The sequence below is a fragment of the Pagrus pagrus genome, assembly GCF_965226575.1.
Source record: "Pagrus pagrus genome assembly, chromosome: 22".
NCBI lineage: Eukaryota > Metazoa > Chordata > Actinopteri > Spariformes > Sparidae > Pagrus > Pagrus pagrus.
This window is the reverse complement of record NC_140204.1, coordinates 84,593-106,334: the sequence shown is the minus strand read 5'-3', so window position 1 is coordinate 106,334 and position 21,742 is coordinate 84,593. Positions and strand designations below refer to the sequence as shown.

Below are 21,742 nucleotides of genomic sequence, written 5' to 3'. Positions count from 1 at the left end.
ATTCACAACCGCAAGTTCTTCAGGACTTGCCTTCTCTAGTTAATTATGCATCTTTTGAGTAATCGGGAACTGTTATGTTGTACAGGGAAAGCAGAAACATCAAAATAAATGCAACAGTGATCAGAAAAGGCTACATCCACAACAAGAGGTGTTGTAATGTTAAGTCCTTTTGAGATGACAAGGTCAAGAGTATGTCCTTTATTGTGGGTGGGTCCACGGACATGTTGAGAGAGGTCAAATGCCTCCAGCAGACTAATAAAGCTTATGGCATCTGGATCAGTTTTAATGTCAATGTAAATATTAAAGTCACCAGATATAATAAGACAGTCATAATCAGTGGAAACCTGAGATAATAGCTGAGAAAGTTCTTCCAGAAATCCACATTTGGATTTTGGTGGACGGTAAACAGTTATTATTAAGACTGTAGTTTTGCAATGTACTGACAATGCAAGGTATTCAAATGATATGAATTCACCAAGATGGACTTCCTTACAGCCATAAATATCAGAGAAGACAGCAGCAATCCCACCACCTCTCCTATCAGTCCTAGTGGTGTGGAGGAAATTGAAGTTTGGAGGCGCAGTCTCAATGAGTGTAGCGGCTCCATTTTTATCCAGTCAGGTTTCAGTTAGTCAAGTTAAATCTAGACTGTGGGTGCTAATGAGTTCATTTATTAAAAATGATTTATTTGTAAGTGACCTGACATTTAATAGAGCCAATTTTATGTTTTGAGGTGCATTGCCGTGTGAGGGGCTGATAACTGGAGGGATATGGATTAGATTACTGCAGGGGCGTCACTAGACCTAATACTATACTGGGGCACACCTGGGGCACAAATAATTCATGTGAGCGTGCAAAGCGTGCAAGCAAAAACATTTTTAGCACTTATTTATCATTAAAAAAACATAAATAGTGCTTTAAACTATGAAATCATATCAGATTATGTTGTATGGATCTTTGATTAACCACCTGAAATTAACTAATGCATTTGGCCTACTTATTCACTTTACTCTAGACTTCTAAACTGCTACTGGTAAAAGCAAAAAGGAAGAGCAATGAATCTTTTTGAAATATTCATTGCAGTAATCATCTGCAAATTGAACATTTACAAAAGTAAAACAAAAAATAAAGCACCCCTACATCTCTGGGTTCTTTGATATTATTTCCATTTCCATTTATGGCAATGTGGCAACAAAACCAGATGCTTTGGCTTTAGCCATTTTTCTAGTGACAAAACAAGAGTATTTTAGCCAAAGGCAAACTGACTAACAAGACAAGTCCATATTACTGTGCTATTTTTCTGTGAAATAAATTTTAATGTTTTAAAAATTTGGGTCACGACTTGATGATTAAGAAATTCCTGAAGATAGACAATTTGATAACCACTGTATAGTATCCCTAGGTCATATCTGTCAACTAACACAACCTTACTCAAAGTCATCATTGATGCAGAGGTCCTGACCAGAACCGGCTGACCATAACCAACATTATGCCACAGTTACAACTGTTTCATAAGCTCACTGGAAATTCCCCTTGGGTCTGACTGACAGCTGTCACCACTTTGGTTTTCCCATCCTTATCTAACAAAAGTCACTATCTGTACAGCAAATTAATACGGTTGTTTTGATACAAGGAATCAGTCAGCTAACTTAGCATTGACACAGATTTATGTTGCCTAGCTAGCTAGGACTTACCTCTCTCATTCCTCCTTGCTGCTTTATCCCTGCTGAGCGAATAACTTTCTGATATCCATCTACAGGAGTAATACTGTTTTAGTCAAATTGAAATAAAAAAATAATATATTTAGCAAGTTGTTGTCGGCTAACGTTACGTAGGCTACCTCACGCAGCTGCTTCACAGCACCTCTCTCTCTCTCTCTCAAATTCAAATTCAAATTCAAAGGAGCTTTATTGGCATGAAAGTTTCAACAATTTTGCCAAAGCATCAAAACACAATATACAGTCAAAGTAAAAGATTACAGAATAAATAATACATATATAATTAATAATAATAATAATAGGAATAATAATAATAATAATAGTGATAACAATAATAATAGTAATAATAATAATAGTAATAACAACAATAACAATAATAATAGTAATAATAATAATAGTAATAACAACAATAATAATAATAATAATAGTAATAACAATAATAAAACAAATAAATTAATTAAGAAAAGAAGAAAAAAAAAAAATTAATAAAAAAAAATAAAAATTAAAAAAAATTAAAAAAAGTAAAGTGTGTGTGTGTGTGTGTGTGTGTGTGTGTGTGTGTCAGTGTGCAGGTAAGTGGAGGAGATCATGTCAGGTGTTGGCAGCTTCTCTTCTTCTGTGGCAGCACTAACGTCTCTTGCTGCGTCTGCAGCAGTGGCTCTTTTCTCTCCCAGCAGATGTTGTATTTGTTCTGTGTCTGTGAGTTTGTGTAAGTTTGTGGTTGTATGTGTGATGTTGGTGTAGAGTTGTGTTCTGATGTCTGTGTGTGTCAAAGTGCAGCAGGAAGTGTCTGTGTGGACCGAGCCGACACAGCCGCTCCTCTCTGGGCAGCCGCGTCTGTCTGTAGCCGCTCTCCAGGGCCCGGCTGTGGCTGCTGAGTCTGTACGTAGTCAACGCTCTCCTCAGTCTCGGGTCGGTACCAGAGCTCAGGTGTTCTGCCATGGAGTATTGTCTGTTTAGGGCCAAATAGCATTGGAGTTTGCTTTGGGTTTTGGTCGTTGATGTCCAATAGTCGATGTAATTGTCTTTTTCTTTTGCTATAACTTGGTGGGGCCGGATCGTGTGAGGGCGGTCTTGGTGTCCGGTGCTGTTGGAGCTGAGCCTCTGGACCAGCTGGCTGAGGGGACTCCTGTCTTTGCTCTCCTCTCGATAAAATGGTCTAACTGGTATTGGATTGTTGGATGACCGATTGCTTTCTGGTCGTCATCCTTGCTATTACTTGTCCATCTATAGGGTTGTTTGGAGCGGTTGAGTTTGCTGGGCTCTGCTACGTGGGGGTCAGCTGGTGTCTTCCTAATGTACAGGGTGATTTTGCTGTGATCAGATAAAGGTGTCAGGGGGCTGATGGTGAATGCTCTTAGACAGAGGGGCTCTAGGTCTGTAACACTATAGTCCACTGTGCTGTTGCCAAGAGGAGAGCTGTGTGTAGAGACTGAAGGAGTCCCCTCGAAGCCGACCGTTGACGATGTACAGACCCAGCGTGCGACACAACTGCAGCAGCTGATTCCCATTTCTGTTGACGGTTTTGTCAAAGTTGTTCCTGTGCCTCTCTCTCTCTCTCTCTCTCCCTCTCTCTCTCTCTCTCTCTCTCTCTCTCTCTCTCTCTCAGCAGCTTCGAGTTGACTCGGAAGTCGCTACACGTGAATAAATTAACATATTAAGTAGCCATGTGCACATTGTGTATGTAGAGTGAATAGAGTAGCAATGAATTATATTAAGTAGCTATGTGCTCATTCCGTAGCCTATGCTATGTAGACTTAAAACTCTGAAGTGAATTTTTTTTACTGGTGAAATCTTTACTGGGGCACTGCAGATCAATACTGGGGCACGTGCCCCAGTGAAATCTGTCTGGCGACGCGGCTGGATTACTGAGGTTAGCTGAACTGGTGAGATCAGAAGTGCATTTCTTAGGCCTAAAGTTTGTGATAACAGGGATAGATGTGATTGTCACTGGACTGCTATAATGTTTGGAGTGTGTAGTGGAGTTGCTGACCGTCAACCAGAGTAAGCCATGCAGGAGACCAGGGTGAGTTCAATGTTCAGGGACAGGAGGCGATGAAAATGATTTAATTCATATTTTGTGTTTGTCTCTGTTTTAATATCAGGTCAGTATAACTGAGACTTTATCTTTTATATAATTAATATGAACTGAGTTTGTCTCTACACTGTTTTAATGAACTTTATTTAAAAACGAGACAAACAGCAGAACAAAGAGAAAAAACGTTTAAAAGAAAAAAATAAATTAAAATAAAAATGTTTTAACGTCTAAAATAAAAACTGCTGATCTGTCAGACTGAGGGAGTAAAGTAACGAGTAGGATGAAGCGGAAATACTCGAGTAAAGTGCTGTACTCCGTTACTGAAAGCGCGCTCAGTTCAACTTGTCCTTTCTCGCCTGCCGTAAGCTGCTCCTGCACATGCGCAGTGACAGTCGTTAGCTCATCAGAGCCGAGCTGCACGAGGAGAAACAGAAGAAGAAAATAAAGTAAAAATAAAGAAACAAAGAAAATAAAAGAGAAAACAAAGAGAAGAGAGAAACACGGAGGAGACATGAACCAGCTGGACCGGTAAGACCCACCATACACCCCGAACTGACCCGGAACACGACCCGGAACACCGCAGCTAACTGCTAACAGTTAGCATCACAATACTTCTCTGCTTTAACTTGAGCTGCTACACAGTATTACTACATCTAACAGATATATTAAAGTACTGCAGTATTGTGAGCGATGGACACAGTATTACTACATCTAACACACATATATTAAAGTACTGCAGTACTGTGAGCTGATGAACACAGTATTACTACATCTAACAGATACTTATATTAAAGTACTGCAGTACTGTGAGCTGATGAACACATATATTAAAGTACTGCAGTACTGTGAGCTGATGAACACAGTATTACTACATCTAACAGATATATTAAAGTACCGCAGTACTGTGAGCTGATAGTACTGCTGGTCAGAGAGTAGTGCTGGGTCTGGGTCCAGGTCAGGTCGTTGGTGATGTGCATCCCCAGGAACTTGGTGCTCTGGATCTCCACAGCAGCTCCTCTGTGTGGAGAGGAGTGTGAATGGCCTCTTCCTCCTGAAGACAATGATCTCCTTGTGTTGTCGACACTCAGCTGCAGATTGCTGCAGCTGAGTGGTGTTTCACCTCCTCCCTGTACACCAGCTGCTCTTTGTCCTGGATGAGGCCCGTCACTGTTGTGTCGTCTTCGTACTTTATGATGTGATTTGTATCAGACCTTGCAGGACAGTTGGTTAGGGTTATCCACACCTTCAGAATAATGTTTTGGTTTTTGTTTGTTTTTTAACCTTGTTAAAACCTTGTTAACCTTGTTGTTTTATGTTTGTTTTAATGTAAATTATTGTATGAAATGCGAATTTTGGCACAAAACATGGTGTTTTTCATGAAATGTGACGTTACGCTGCAAATACCCTTATTTTGAAAAACCAACACCGGAGTCACCACCCGCCTGCCTGGCTGCGGCGCGAAAGACGAAGAGAGTAGACGACAGTCCGTGACTGCAGGGTTAGGGTGCAGGAGAGGAGAGGAGAGGAGAGGAGGAGGGAGAGAGAAAGAGCAGGAGGAGGAACCAGTGAGATGCATGTGGAGTAGGGTTGGGCGGTATGAGCAAAATCTTATATCACGGTATTAGGGCTTTGACATCTGCCCAAAAAATCATATTCGAACTTTGTTTATTAATATTAATATTCGAATATATTCGAAGGCAGTGTATCAATCAATCAAAAAAAGTTTTTTGTTTTTTTTATTGAGTCAGACCTTTACACATAGGCTTACAGGTTGTATCCACTGTTCTTATCAAAAATAAATAAAAAGTAAGCCAGTCAGGCTAAGTACTGAAAACCCACCAGCCACAGGCCCATTAACAGATGGTTTCAAATTACCAAACACTCACTGTCTAATTGTTTCGCGATCGGCCAGCAATATGCCAACCAAAAACAAGGCGCTTTTGACATGTAAAATTGATCACATCAGTTATCACTAGAACACCATTATAACACTATCGTTATCCGAACAATGAAACAATTAAAGCCTATGCTAATAATTCGCCATTAATGGCTATCTAATTAGCAGGCTATAGTTTACTTGGCTGCAGACTTTTTAAAGTTGTTCACAAAAAAGAGGAGCTGATTGACGCTTTCTGGCTCCAGAGAAGAGCGTTGCTTTGTAATGATGTTCCCCGCGGTGGAAAACACTCGTTCAGCCCTAACAGACGTGCCACAAATGGCAAGGTAGCGGCACACCAGCTTTTGCTCCGCCATTGTTTTTCTGTGAAAAAGTGTAAACTAGGGTTGCACGGTATACCGGTACTAATTTGGTACCGGGGTACTGAGGCATTTAAAACGGTACTATATTGCATTTGGATAGGACCGGTACTTGCACTAGCGCTGCCGGCAGTGCCCGCAACAGCGGCAAGCTCGCCACGTGACGTCACCGCGTTGTAACTACAGCTGAGAGGACGAGGAGCAAGCCAGAGCTTCGTCAGAAAAAAAAGAAAAAGCAAGCAAGCCGGCGGAAACAGCTAGCAAGTGAGCGAGCAGCGTGGACTGGAGCAACAAACGGAGCAGGGGGGAAGCTTGGAGAGAGCAGAGACGTTAGGGAGAGAGAGATAGAGACACAGAGAGAGAGAGAGAGAGAGAGAGAGAGAGGAGCACGGAGAGGAAAATGGCTGCTGAAACCGTCACCACACCGCAACCTGTGGACAAACCAGGGGCGAGAAGTGCGATATGGCAGCACTTTGGCTTAAAAACAAATGAGCAAGGCGAGGCAATTAACGCTGCTGCACCGCTGTGTAAACGGTGTTTTAAAACGTGCATGGCTGAGGGCGGAAACACCTCCAACTGAGCCAAACACCTGAAGGACAAGCACCCAGACCTGCACACTGAGTTCAGGGAGCGACAGGTGATTTACTCATGAAAAGAAACACATTCAGTGCTAAAAGCAGGCGCCACCCCCCTTCACTCTTAACAAGAGTAGCGCTCTGGAAGAAAAAAAAATAGAGCTGGTTTATTTATATTATATTATTATATTTATATTTTCACAGTGATTTTTAAACATTTTGCCATACATGTAGTAGGGTTGTCAAAAGTATCGAAATTCAAAAAAGTATCAATACTAAAATGTTGTATCCGGATACGATACTCATTTTCAAAAGTATCGATACCACCCCCCCCGCCCCCCCACCCGGCGCCGAGCCGCCGACGCTGCGTCCTTCTCCCTCTCTGCCTTCACACACAGCAGCAGCACCCTCCCCCTCACCATGACGTGCACAGTAACAACAGAGCATGGCCGGTGCTGCTGCAGGAGGCCAAATCGAAAATGAAAGAGGGAAAAGTGTTGTTTGGAGGTATTTTGCCTTCGAGTCTAACGAGCACGGAAAGCCGAAGGACGTGGATAAGCCTGTGTGCAAACACTGCTACAAGGCGGTGGCGACCAAGTCAAGTAATACTTCCAACTTCGCGAAACATCTTAAGGACCGACACCCTGGCCTTTACAGTGAATGTCGACAAGTTAGTGTCTTTCGTTTCAAACTTATTACTGATGTTATCGTGGCCGGTGGCCCGCATTGTTGTTGGCCGTGTTATAATTAGCCATTAGCCGCAACTAGCGATTAAAGGCTGACGTCACGTTAATGATTATAAACAACGTAAAAAAAAAATGAATCGGGCATGCCCATATTACATTAATAGACACAGTGTCAGTATACTAAGTTTACATAGATGTTGGTGACTGAAAAGTGTTATTTTCTCTGTTAAAGTCCCAGAATGAAGCAGAGAAAAGTCGACCTGCAACCAAACAGCAACACACGCAGCCGACTCTGTGTGTGACCTATCTGTGTTTGACCAACAACGAAAATATGATGCCAAGTCCCCAGAATATTTAACTAGTGGTTCTGTTAATTGTTACATGTTGTAACAGATTTTTCTCATTAATAAAAGTATTTCTTTTAAATTTTGGGTCTTTTTTTATCCTTGTGGTATCGAAAATGGTATCGAGTATCGAATATTTTCCTAAGTATCGGTATCGAGTTGAAAATTTTAGTATCGTGACAACCCTAGTTTCCACCTGCAGCAGCAACAGTCGCGCGACACTCTTTGCAGAGTATCACTTTTTGTTCGTTGTCGGATTTTCTAAATCCGAAAAAGTTCCACACAACAGATGTAGCGCCCTTTTTCAGAACGAGTTCCTCCCCTTCGTCATGGGTGGGTCGGGCTGCCTCCGTTTCCTGGTGACGTTCACTCTCCGCCTCCGCCATGATTGTTATCACTCCGGTAAAGCTGTTTCTTCTTCGTCGTGCTCATGCACGCCAAGCAGTCTGCTGCAGTGCCCCGTGTGTCGAGGCGGTGTAACTACAGTGACTCAGAGAGATGCTGCAGACATCTGCTCTTTCTCCGGTATAAACGGTATTGCAAAATCTCTACCGGTAGACACTTTTATACCGTCACACGGTATAATACCGTCACACCGCCCAACCCTAATGTGGAGTCAGCTGAATGTTGACCTCGGTATTTCAAACATCCTGGCTGCGGCCCAGTACCTCAGCTCGGTTATATTTGATACAGTTTTGTTGAAACCCGTGAAAACGACCTGATGTTATAGATGGATTAGGCTACAGAAAAAATCCTGAGTCGATGTGCATTGATTGGTTAATACAGGATACGCATTATTTCAGAGAAATTCTTAGTTTTATTTTAGTTTTGTACCACTGACACTTGTTGAAGAGAGATTACTGTAGGTCTAATAAAGCATGTCCAGTCTTTGGTCATACAGCAGAGAGAGATTATTTTGTTGTAATTTTTAACTGTAAAACTTCTATTTTCTATTGATGAAGGAAACCTGTTACGTTTCAGATACACGTTTTGAACAGCACGACTTAACATTAGCTGAGGTAACGCCCAGGTCATTTTCTGCAAGATCCTATTTTCAATTATTATTTTCAGTTCATGTACGGGAAACCCTACAGTAAATAATGTATTTAGAAAAACATTCAGTTTGAAATGGTCATAATTTCACATTTTAAAATTCATGTTGTTGTTGCAGTCGTCATCCCCCTCTTCCACCCGGGCAGACCTCCCCCACAGTTTAAAAAAGTCCTGGAGGAAACCCTGACAGTCATGGGTCATCAGGGTGAGCAGCAGTGGGCTCAGCACGCAGCCCTGTGGGGAGCTGGTGCTCAGCAGGATGCTGTTCCTTCCTACATTACTGACTGGGGCCTGTTGATGAGAAGGTCCGGGATCCATTTGCAAATGGGGACTCAGACCCAGTGGGCCCGGTTTGCTTACCAGGTGCTGGGGGGTTATTGTGTTAAACACTGAGCTGAAGTCCACGAACAGCAGGTGACACTCAGGTGTTGTGTTCCTCCAGATGTTCCAGGCTCAGATGTCGTTCACTGGAAACGTTATCCTCAGTGGAGCAGGTGGAGCAGTAAGCAAACTGGAACCAGTAGAATGATGGAGGTGGCACTGAGACTATGTGGTCCTCCACCACCTCTTCAAACACCAGACGGTAGTTAGTCAGAACAGGTTACAGTGGGTTTATTGGTCCCAGGATGGCTGGACCATCTCGCTCAGGGAGGAGTTAAATATATCCGTGATGGGCCCCTTAGCTCAGTTGGTAGAGCAGGTGTCTCATGTACAGAGGCTTTGTCCTTGCAGCAGTGGCCCTGTGTTGGTCCGTGCATGTATGCATGTAATCACTAGTGCCGTACAGACCTGGCATGGTATGGTCAGTATAAAACTGCAGTGTGGAAAACCCCACGTTGCCTGCAGTGTCTTTGAGCTAACTGCAATAAAACTGACCGTAACTTCCCCCTCACCAGCCCACGTCACAACGACAGAGGGGGTTCTGGAGACACAGACAATCCTCTATGCATTTGTGTATGTTTCCAGATACAGCTTCTGCATACTCCTCTGTCAGGCTCTGTCGGGCTCTGTTGGACTCTGTTGGACTCTGTCGGGCTCTGTTGGGCTCTGTTGGACTCTGTCAGGTCTAGGGTTGTCACGATACTAAAATTTTCAACTCGATACCGATACTTAGGAAAATATTCGATACTCGATACCATTTTCGATACCACAAGGATAAAAAAAAAGACCCCAAAATTTAAAAGAAATACTTTTATCAATTAGAAAAATGCAAAAATAACCTCTGTTACAACATGTAACAATTAACAGAACCACACGTTAAATATTCTGGGGACTTGGCATCATATTTTCGTTGTTGGTCAAACACAGATAGGTCACACACAGAGTCGGCTGCGTGTGTTGCTGTTTGGTTGCAGGTCGACTTTTCTCTGCTTCATTCTGGGACTTTAACAGAGAAAATAACACTTTTCAGTCACAAACATTTATGTAAACTTAGTATACTGACACTGTGTCTATTAATGTAATATGGGCATGCCCGATTCATTTTTTTTTTTTTTACGTTGTTTATAATCATTAACGTGACGTCAGCCTTTAATCGCTAGCTGCGGCTAATGGCTAATTATAACACGGCCAACAACAATGCGGGCCACCGGCCACGATAACATCAGTAATAAGTTTGAAACGAAAGACACTAACTTGTCGACATTCACTGTAAAGGCCAGGGTGTCGGTCCTTAAGATGTTTCGCGAAGTTGGAAGTATTACTTGACTTGGTCGCCACCGCCTTGTAGCAGTGTTTGCACACAGGCTTATCCACGTCCTTCGGCTTTCTGTGCTCGTTAGACTCGAAGGCAAAATACCTCCAAGCACTTTTCCCTCTTTCATTTTCAACCAAAACTGGTTGATTTGGCCTCCTGCAGCAGCACTGGCCATGCTCTGTTGTTACTGTGCACGTCACGGTGAGGGGGAGGGTGCTGCTGCTGTGTGTGAAGGCAGAGAGGGAGAAGGACGCAGCGTCGGCGGCTCGGCGCTGGGTGGGGGGGTGGTGGTATCGATACTTTTGAAAATGAGTATCGTATCCGGATACAACATTTTAGTATTGATACTTTTTTGAATTTCGATACTTTTGACAACCCTAGTCAGGTCTCTGTCGGACTCTGTCAGACTCTGTCGGGCTCTGTCGGGCTCTGTCAGGCTCTGTCGGGCTCTGTCGGACTCTGTCGGGCTCTGTTGGACTCTGTCGGGCTCTGTCGGGCTCTGTCGGACTCTGTCAGGGCTCTGTTGGGCTCTGTCGGACTCTGTCGGACTCTGTCAGGTCTCTGTCGGGCTCTGTTGGGCTCTGTCAGGTCTCTGTCAGCCTCTGTCGGGCTCTGTCAGGTCTCTGTCAGCCTCTGTCGGGCTCTGTCGTGCTCTGTCGGGCTCTGTCAGGTCTCTGTCAGGTCTCTGTCGGGCTCCGTCGGACTCTGTCGGGCTCCGTCGGACTCTGTCGGGCTCTGTCGGGCTCTGTCGGACTCTGTCAGGGCTCTGTCAGGGCTCTGTCGGGCTCTGTCGGACTCTGTCGGGCTCTGTTGGACTCTGTCGGGCTCTGTCGGGCTCTGTCGGACTCTGTCAGGGCTCTGTTGGGCTCTGTCGGACTCTGTCGGACTCTGTCAGGTCTCTGTCGGGCTCTGTTGGGCTCTGTCAGGTCTCTGTCAGCCTCTGTCGGGCTCTGTCAGGTCTCCGTCAGCCTCTGTCGGGCTCTGTCAGGTCTCTGTCAGCCTCTGTCGGGCTCTGTCAGGTCTCTGTCAGCCTCTGTCGGGCTCTGTCAGGTCTCTGTCAGCCTCTGTCGGGCTCTGTCGTGCTCTGTCAGACTCTGTCAGGGCTCTGTTGGGCTCTGTCGGACTCTGTCGGACTCTGTCAGGTCTCTGTCGGGCTCTGTTGGGCTCTGTCAGGTCTCTGTCAGCCTCTGTCGGGCTCTGTCAGGTCTCTGTCAGCCTCTGTCGGGCTCTGTCGTGCTCTGTCGGGCTCTGTCAGGTCTCTGTCAGGTCTCTGTCGGGCTCCGTCGGACTCTGTCGGGCTCCGTCGGACTCTGTCGGGCTCTGTCGGGCTCTGTCGGACTCTGTCAGGGCTCTGTCAGGGCTCTGTCGGGCTCTGTCGGACTCTGTCGGGCTCTGTTGGACTCTGTCGGGCTCTGTCGGGCTCTGTCGGACTCTGTCAGGGCTCTGTTGGGCTCTGTCGGACTCTGTCGGACTCTGTCAGGTCTCTGTCGGGCTCTGTTGGGCTCTGTCAGGTCTCTGTCAGCCTCTGTCGGGCTCTGTCAGGTCTCCGTCAGCCTCTGTCGGGCTCTGTCAGGTCTCTGTCAGCCTCTGTCGGGCTCTGTCAGGTCTCCGTCAGCCTCTGTCGGGCTCTGTCAGGTCTCTGTCAGCCTCTGTCGGGCTCTGTCGTGCTCTGTCGGGCTCTGTCAGGTCTCTGTCAGGTCTCTGTCGGGCTCCGTCGGACTCTGTCGGGCTCCGTCGGACTCTGTCGGGCTCTGTCGGACTCTGTCAGGGCTCTGTCAGGGCTCTGTCGGGCTCTGTCGGACTCTGTCGGGCTCTGTCGGACTCTGTCGGGCTCTGTCGGGCTCTGTTGTACTGCAGCATCACCTGCAGGACAACAGACTCACTTCCTGTTTGTGTTTCAGTCCAAAAGGTGAGGAGGAGCAGGAAGAGTCAGACTGTCACCATGACAACAGTGACAGGACCAACAACAACAACAACAACAACCGACGTAAGGTGAGACAGTCTGTCTGCATGTTTGTCTCTCACCTGTCTGTCTGTCTCTCACCTGTCTGCCCCTTACCTGTCTCCCTGCAGACAGTGTGTCCAGGTGCAGGTGAACACCCTCTCCAGTACAACTACACCTTCTGGTACAGCAGAAGAACTCCGAGTCGTCCAGCGAGTTCTCAGAGTTACGAACAAAACATCAGACAGATCGGCACCGTGGCCTCGGTACACACAACCACACACACACACACACACACACACACACACACACACCAATCAATAATTTACTGTTTTCTGTAATGTGAAATGTTTGTTTAGTTTTTAGAACGTTTTTTTTACTAATTTATCAACAGGTCCATCAGTAGATCAATAATTCACGTGTGTGTGTGTGTGTGTGTGTGTGTGTCCAGGTGGAGCAGTTCTGGAGGTTTTACAGTCACCTGGTCAGACCAGGTGATCTGAGTGGACACAGTGACTTCCACCTGTTCAAGGAGGGAATCAAACCCATGTGGGAGGTAACAACGTGTACTGCAGTATTATTGTACAGTAGTACTGTAGTATTATTATACAGTAGTGCTGTAGTATTAGTATACAGTAGTGCTGTAGTATTTTTATACAGTAGTGCTGTAGTATTATACAGTAGTGCTGTAGTATTATTATACAGTAGTGCTGCAGTATTTTTATACAGTAGTGCTGTAGTATTATACAGTAGTGCTGTAGTATTTTTATACAGTAGTGCTGTAGTATTATACAGTAGTGCTGTAGTATTATTATTATACAGTAGTGCTGTAGTATTATTATACAGTAGTGCTGCAGTATTATACAGTAGTGCTGTAGTATTTTTATACAGTAGTGCTGTAGTATTATACAGTAGTGCTGTAGTATTATTATTATACAGTAGTGCTGTAGTATTATTATACAGTAGTGCTGTAGTATTTTTATACAGTAGTGCTGTAGTATTATACAGTAGTGCTGTACTATTATTATACAGTAGTGCTGTAGTATTATTATACAGTAGTGCTGCAGTATTAGTATACAGTAGTGCTGTAGTATTAATATACAGTAGTGCTGCAGTATTAGTATACAGTAGTGCTGCAGTATTATTATACAGCAGTGCTGTAGTATTATTATACAGTCAAACCATCAGCTGTGCAGTGTGTCCTCTCCCAGTACTACTACTGCAGTACTACTACTGCTACTACTACTGCAGTACTGCCACTACTACTACTGCTGCTACTACTGCTACTACTGCTACTACTACTGCTACTACTACTGCAGTACTACTACTACTGTTACTACTGCTACTACTACTACTGCAGTACTGCTACTACTGCTGCTACTACTGCTACTACTATTACTGCTACTACTGCTACTACTACTACTGCTACTGCAGTACTACTACTACTGCTACTACTGCTACTGCTGCTACTACTGCAGTACTGCTACTACTGCTACTACTGCTACTGCTGCTACAACTACTACTACTGCTGCTACTACTGCAGTACTGCTACTACTACTGCTACTACTACTGCAGTACTGCTACTACTGCTGCTACTGCTACTACTACTGCAGTACTGCTACTACTACTGCTACTACTACTGCAGTACTGCTACTACTGCTGCTACTGCTACTACTACTACTACTGCAGTACTACTACTACTGCAGTACTGCTACTACTACTACTGCTACTACTGCAGTACTGCTACTACTACTATTGCTACTACTGCTGCTACTACTGCTACTACTACTACTACTACTACTGCAATACTACTACTACTGCTACTACTACTACTGCAGTACTACTACTACTACTACTGCTACTACTACTACTACTACTACTACTACTGCAATACTACTACTACTGCTACTACTACTACTGCAGTACTACTACTACTGCTACTGCTGCTACTAGTGTTACTACTACTGCTACTACTACTGCTACTGCTGCTACTGCTGCTATTACTGCTACTACTGCTACTACTGCTGTTACTGCTGCTACTACTGCTACTGCTGCTACTACTGCTACTACTGCAGTACTGCTACTACTACTGCTACTACTGCAGTACTACTACTGCAGTACTACTACTGCTACTACTACTGCAGTACTGCCACTACTACTACTGCTGCTACTACTGCTACTACTGCTACTACTACTGCAGTACTACTACTACTGTTACTACTACTGCTGCTACTACTACTACTGCAGTACTGCTACTACTGCTGCTACTACTGCTACTACTACTACTACTGCTACTACTGTTGCTACTACTACTGCTACTGCAGTACTACTACTACTGCTACTACTGCTACTGCTGCTACTACTGCAGTACTGCTACTACTGCTACTACTGCTACTGCTGCTACTACTGCTACAACTACTACTACTGCTGCTACTACTGCAGTACTGCTACTACTACTGCTACTACTACTGCTACTACTACTGCAGTACTGCTACTACTGCTGCTACTGCTACTACTACTGCTACTACTACTGCAGTTAAACCATCAGCTGTGCAGTGTGTCCTCTCCCAGTCAAACCATCAGCTGTGTCCTCTCTCAGTTAAACATCAGCTGTGCAGTGTGTCCTCTCCCAGTTAAACCAGTTACAGCTGCTGTCTCTGGCTGCAGGTGCAGTTCGTGGTGACAGTGTTGCTGCAGCTGCTGTCTGCTCAGTTTGTCTTTGATGTATCAGCTCATATGATGAAGTGATGTTTGTCTTCTCAGGGGAAACTCTGATTCTGTAGTTAAAGAGACGCTGCAGCCTGACTTGACACACCTGTCTCTCTCTCACCTGTCTGTCTTGTCTGTCCTGTCTCCCCTGTCTCACCTCACCTGTCTGTCCTGTCTCGGTGCAGGACGAGTCAAACCGCAGTGGGGGGAAGTGGATCATTCGTCTCCGTAAAGGTCTGGCCAGTCGTTTCTGGGAGAACATCATCCTGGCCATGTTGGGAGAGCAGTTCATGGTGGGAGAGGAGATCTGTGGAGCCGTCGTCTCCATTCGCTTCCAGGTACAGCTGACTGCAGTATTACTACTGCTACTACTGCTACTACTGCTACTACTGCTGCTACTACTGCTACTGCTACTACTACTACTACTACTGCTGCTACTACTGCTACTACTGCTACTAGTGTTACTACTACTGCTACTACTACTGCTACTGCTGCTATTACTGCTACTACTGCTACTACTGCTACTACTGTTGTTACTGCTGCTACTACTGCTACTACTGTTGTTACTGCTGCTACTACTGCTACTGCTGCTACTACTGCTACTACTGCAGTACTGCTACTACTACTGCTACTACTGCAGTACTACTACTACTGCAGTACTACTACTGCAGTACTACTACTGCTACTACTACTGCAGTACTGCCACTACTACTACTGCTGCTACTACTGCTACTACTGCTACTACTACTGCTACTACTACTGCAGTACTGCTACTACTGCTGCTACTACTGCTACTACTACTACTACTACTACTGCAGTACTGCTACTACTACTACTACTACTGCTACTACTGCTACTACTACTACTGCTACTGCAGTACTACTACTACTGCTACTACTGCTACTGCTACTACTACTGCAGTACTGCTACTACTGCTGCTACTGCTACTGCTACTACTACTGCAGTACTGCTACTACTACTGCTACTACTACTGCAGTACTGCTACTACTGCTGCTACTGCTACTACTACTACTACTGCAGTACTACTACTACTGCAGTACTGCTACTACTACTACTGCTACTACTGCAGTACTGCTACTACTACTATTGCTACTACTGCTGCTACTACTGCTACTACTACTACTACTACTGCAATACTACTAATACTGCTACTACTACTACTGCAGTACTACTACTACTACTGCTACTACTACTACTGCAGTACTACTACTGCAATACTACTACTACTGCTACTACTACTACTGCAGTACTACTACTACTGCTACTGCTGCTACTAGTTTTACTACTACTACTACTGCTACTGCTGCTACTACTGCTACTACTGCTGTTACTGCTGCTACTACTGCTACTGCTGCTACTACTGCTACTACTGCAGTACTGCTACTACTACTGCTACTACTACTGCTACTACTATAGTGCTACTACTACTGCAGTACTACTACTGCAGTACTACTACTGCAGTACTGCCACTACTACTACTGCTGCTACTGCTGCTACTACTGCTACTACTACTGCAGTACTACTACTACTGCTGCTACTACTACTACTGCTGTTACTGCTGCTACTACTGCTACTGCTGCTACTACTGCTACTACTGCAGTACTGCTACTACTACTGCTACTACTATAGTGCTACTACTACTGCAGTACTACTACTGCAGTACTACTACTGCAGTACTGCCACTACTACTACTGCTGCTACTGCTGCTACTACTGCTACTACTACTGCAGTACTACTACTACTGCTGCTACTACTACTACTGCAGTACTGCTACTACTGCTGCTACTACTGCTACTACTACTACTGCTACTACTACTACTGCTACTGCAGTACTACTACTACTGCTACTACTGCTACTGCTGCTACTACTGCAGTACTGCTACTACTGCTACTACTGCTACTGCTGCTACTACTGCTACTGCTGCTACAACTACTACTACTGCTGCTACTACTGCAGTACTGCTACTACTACTGCTACTACTACTGCTACTACTACTGCAGTACTGCTACTACTGCTGCTACTGCTACTACTACTGCTACTACTTCTGCAGTACTACTACTACTGCAGTACTGCTACTACTACTACTGCTACTACTGCAGTACTGCTACTACTACTATTGCTACTACTGCTGCTACTACTGCTACTACTACTACTACTACTACTGCAATACTACTACTACTGCTACTACTACTACTGCAGTACTACTACTACTGCTGCTACTACTACTACTACTGCTGCTACTACTACAACTAGTGCAGCACTACTACTACTACTACTGCAGCACTACTACTACTACTACTGCAGCACTACTGCTACTACTACTACTACTACTGCAGCACTACTACTACTACTACTGCTACTACTGCAGCACTACTACTACTACTACTGCAGCAGTACTACTACTACTACTAATACTGCAGCACTACTGCTACTACTACTACTACTACTGCAGCACTACTACTACTACTGCAGCACTACTACTACTACTACTGCAGCACTACTGCTACTACTACTACTACTGCACTACTGCTACTACTACTACTACTGCAGCACTACTATTACTGCGGCACTACTGCTACTACTGCTACTACTACTGCTACTACTACTGCTACTACTACTACTACTACTACTGCGGCACTACTACTACTACTACTACTACTACTGCAGCACTACTACTACTACTACTACTACTACTGCAGCACTACTGCTACTACTGCTACTACTACTACTACTGCAGCACTACTACTACTACTACTACTGCTACTACTACTACTACTGCTGCTACTACTACTACTGCAGCACTACTACTACTACTACTGCAGCACTACTGCTACTACTACTGCAGCACTACTACTACTACTACTGCTACTACTGCAGCACTACTACTACTACTACTGCAGCAGTACTACTACTACTACTACTACTGCAGCACTACTGCTACTACTACTACTGCGGCACTACTACTACTACTACTACTACTGCAGCACTACTACTACTACTACTACTACTACTACTGCAGCACTACTATTACTACTGCTACTACTACTACTGCTGCTACTACTACTACTACTGCAGCACTACTACTACTGCTACTGCAGCACTACTACTACTGCTGCTACTACTACTACTACTGCTGCTACTACTACTACTAGTGCAGCACTACTACTACTGCAGCACTACTACTACTGCAGCACTACTGCTACTACTACTACTACTGCAGCACTACTACTACTACTACTGCTACTACTGCAGCACTACTACTACTACTACTGCAGCAGTACTACTACTACTACTACTACTACTGCAGCACTACTGCTACTACTACTACTACTGCAGCACTACTACTACTACTACTACTGCTACTACTACTACTACTGCAGCACTACTACTACTACTACTGCAGCACTACTGCAGCACTACTGCTACTACTACTACTACTGCAGCACTACTACTACTGCAGCGCTACTACTACTACAGCACTACTACTACTACCGTACTACTACTACTACTGCAGCACTACTACTACTACAGCACTACTGCTACTACTGCACTATTACTACTACTGCTACAACTACTACTACTGCAGCACTACTACTACTACTACTGCAGCACTACTGCTACTACTACTGCAGCACTACTACTACTACTGCAGCACTACTACTACTGCGGCACTACTGCTACTACTGCTACTACTACTACTACTACTACTGCGGCACTACTACTACTACTACTACTACTACTACTGCAGCACTACTACTACTACTACTACTACTACTGCAGCACTACTACTACTACTGCTACTACTACTACTACTGCAGCACTACTACTACTACTGCTACTACTACTACTACTACTACTGCAGCACTACTGCTACTACTACTACTACTACTACTACTACTGCAGCACTACTACTACTACTACTACTGCAGCACTACTGCTACTACTACTACTACTGCAGCAGCACTACTGCTACTACTACTACTACTGCAGCACTACTACTACTACTGCAGCGCTACTACTACTACAGCACTACTACTACTACTGCTACTACTACTACTACTGCAGCACTACTACTACTACAGCACTACTGCTACTACTGCACTATTACTACTACTGCTACAACTACTACTACTGCAGCACTACTACTACTACTACTGCAGCACTACTGCTACTACTAATGCAGCACTACTACTACTACTGCAGCACTACTACTACTGCGGCACTACTGCTACTACTGCTACTACTACTGCTACTACTACTACTACTACTACTGCGGCACTACTACTACTACTACTACTACTGCAGCACTACTACTACTACTACTACTACTACTACTTCTACTACTGCAGCACTACTACTACTACTGCTACTACTACTGCTACTACTACTACTACTACTACAACTACTGCAGCACTACTACTACTACTACTGCAGCACTACTGCTACTACTACTACTACTGCAGCAGCACTACTGCTACTACTACTACTACTGCAGCACTACTACTACTACTGCAGCGCTACTACTACTACAGCACTACTACTACTACTGCTACTACTACTACTACTGCAGCACTACTACTACTACAGCACTACTGCTACTGCTGCACTATTACTACTACTGCTACAACTACTACTACTGCAGCACTACTACTACTACTACTGCAGCACTACTGCTACTACTACTACTACTGCAGCACTACTACTACTATTGCAGCACTACTACTACTGCGGCACTACTGCTACTACTGCTACTACTACTGCTACTGCTACTACTACTACTACTGCGGCACTACTACTACTACTACTGCAGCACTACTACTACTACTACTACTACTACTGCAGCACTACTACTACTACGACTACTACTGCAGCACTACTACTACTACTGCTACTACTACTACTACTGCTACTACTACTACTGCAGCACTACTACTACTACTGCTACTACTACTACTACTACTACTACTGCAGCACTACTACTACTACTGCTACTACTAGCAGATCATAATAGCAGAAACACAGAAACAGCTTGAGACAACATGACTTTGATTTACTGTCTGATCTGAACCTGAGGCCTGGTTCAAGAATAACCTGTCTGTCTGCCTGTCTGTCTCTCTCTCTCTACCTGTCTGTCTCTCTCTCTCTACCTGTCTGTCTGTCTCTCTCTCTACCTGTCTCTCTCTCTACCTGTCTGTCTGTCTCTTTCTCTACCTGTCTGTCTCTCTCTCTCTCTACCTGCCTGTCTCTCTCTCTACCTGTCTGTCCATCAGGAGGACATCTTGTCGATCTGGAACAGAACGTCCAACGACCAAATGACGACGTCGAGGATCAGAGACACTTTAAGACGAGTTCTGAACCTTCCAACAAACACCATCATGGAGTACAAGACCCACAACGACAGCCTCAGGTACTGGTACTACTACTACTACCACTACTGTAGTACTACTGTAAAACACCATCATGGAGTACAAGACCCACAACGACAGCCTCAGGTACTAATACTACTACTACTACCACTACTGTAGTACTACTGTAAAACACCATCATGGAGTACAAGACCCACAACGACAGCCTCAGGTTTTCGAACCAGGTCTGGTGTGGTTCTGTCAGAACCCTGTTAGAACAGGCAGAACCAGGTTTCAGGTCTCTGATGTTGTTGTTTTGTGTTTCAGGGACAACTCGAGCTTCAGAAACACAAAGATTTCTCTCTGAGGACGAACGTGTCAGCTGACTGTCCTCCTGTCCAATCAGGATGCAGATCAGCGTCCTCACACTCTGTCATTGGCCAGTGGAGCTACGTGTGTGTGTGTGTGTGTGTGTGTGTGTGTGTGTGTGTGTGTGTGTTGACTGGATCAATAAAATGACTGAACTGAAGTTGTTTGACTGTTCTCTTATTTCAAACATTGATCAGGGATTGATTATTGATCAGCAGCAGGAGGACGTTTTAAAATCTTTTAATTAAATACAAACAAACAAACAGCCAGCCAGTTAACCAGTTTAACCAGCCTGAGCAGTTTAAAGGAGCAAAAAGCAAAAACATTTCACCGCTAGGTTTGCTGTTGAGCACTGCCTGTAGACCAAAACAAAGTGTGCCATTAGCCACACCTCCCTCTGCTCGCCACCAACCCCTCCCCGCCTCCCCTCCACACACTCCCCCACTACACCCCCGCTCGCTTCGAAGACCTAGCTACACCGAGCAAAACATCACCATGGCGAGTAACAAAGTAAGTAATTTATAACATTATAATGTTTATACTGGTTTGTCCATAAATTAATCTTTGTCATTAATTTAGTGAGTCACCATTAGCATCAAACGTTATCTATTCGCCGCTAATTGCGTTAGCAGACAGTTCAACGTTAGTAACTTATTGACAATATGACGGCAGTGAATAGCTTTCCTGCAAATACAATCTACCGGTAAATTAGCCGCTAATAGCTGAAAAGTAATTTTGTGGATATAGTAATAGTTGCTAAAACTGTCTAAATAAAAAAAAAGACAACGGTTGTAGTAGTTTTGTCCGTTTCTATGTATTTATGCCTATAACTTATTAATCCACCTTCCAACATTTGCTAAAACTAACGTTACATTGAAAATATGACCAGACTAAGACGTAGGCTACGTGTGTTCTGCTAATTAATATAATGTGAATTCAGCCAAGTACTGCAAAGTTTGTTTTACTACTTTTGACCGTTATGTTTTGAT

At 44.4% G+C, this 21,742-nt stretch overlaps 1 protein-coding gene across 2 annotated transcripts; it reads left to right on the top strand.

Moving 5' to 3' along the window:
- Positions 1-4,121: 4,121 nt before the first annotated feature.
- Positions 4,122-20,913, top strand: eif4e2rs1 (eukaryotic translation initiation factor 4E family member 2 related sequence 1). Of its 2 annotated transcripts, none has more exons than XM_084344322.1 (7): positions 4,122-4,284; positions 12,268-12,353; positions 12,440-12,574; positions 12,760-12,864; positions 15,203-15,355; positions 20,310-20,446; positions 20,712-20,913. In XM_084344322.1, the coding sequence occupies exons 2-7, from the start codon at positions 12,309-12,311 to the stop codon at positions 20,749-20,751; spliced, it is 615 nt and encodes a 204-aa protein (XP_084200448.1). In that variant the 5' UTR covers positions 4,122-4,284; positions 12,268-12,308; the 3' UTR covers positions 20,752-20,913. The 2 variants fall into 2 exon arrangements, with proteins under 2 accessions (XP_084200448.1, XP_084200447.1); XM_084344321.1 differs by having other exon boundaries at positions 4,123-4,284; positions 12,268-12,358.
- Positions 20,914-21,742: the final 829 nt, after the last annotated feature.

Coding starts and splice junctions, on each gene's coding strand:
- eif4e2rs1 (XM_084344321.1), top strand. Junction 12,575..12,759: donor AGATCGGCACCGTGGCCTCG/GTACACACAACC, acceptor GTGTGTGTCCAG/GTGGAGCAGTTCTGGAGGTT. Junction 15,356..20,309: donor TCGTCTCCATTCGCTTCCAG/GTACAGCTGACT, acceptor TCTGTCCATCAG/GAGGACATCTTGTCGATCTG.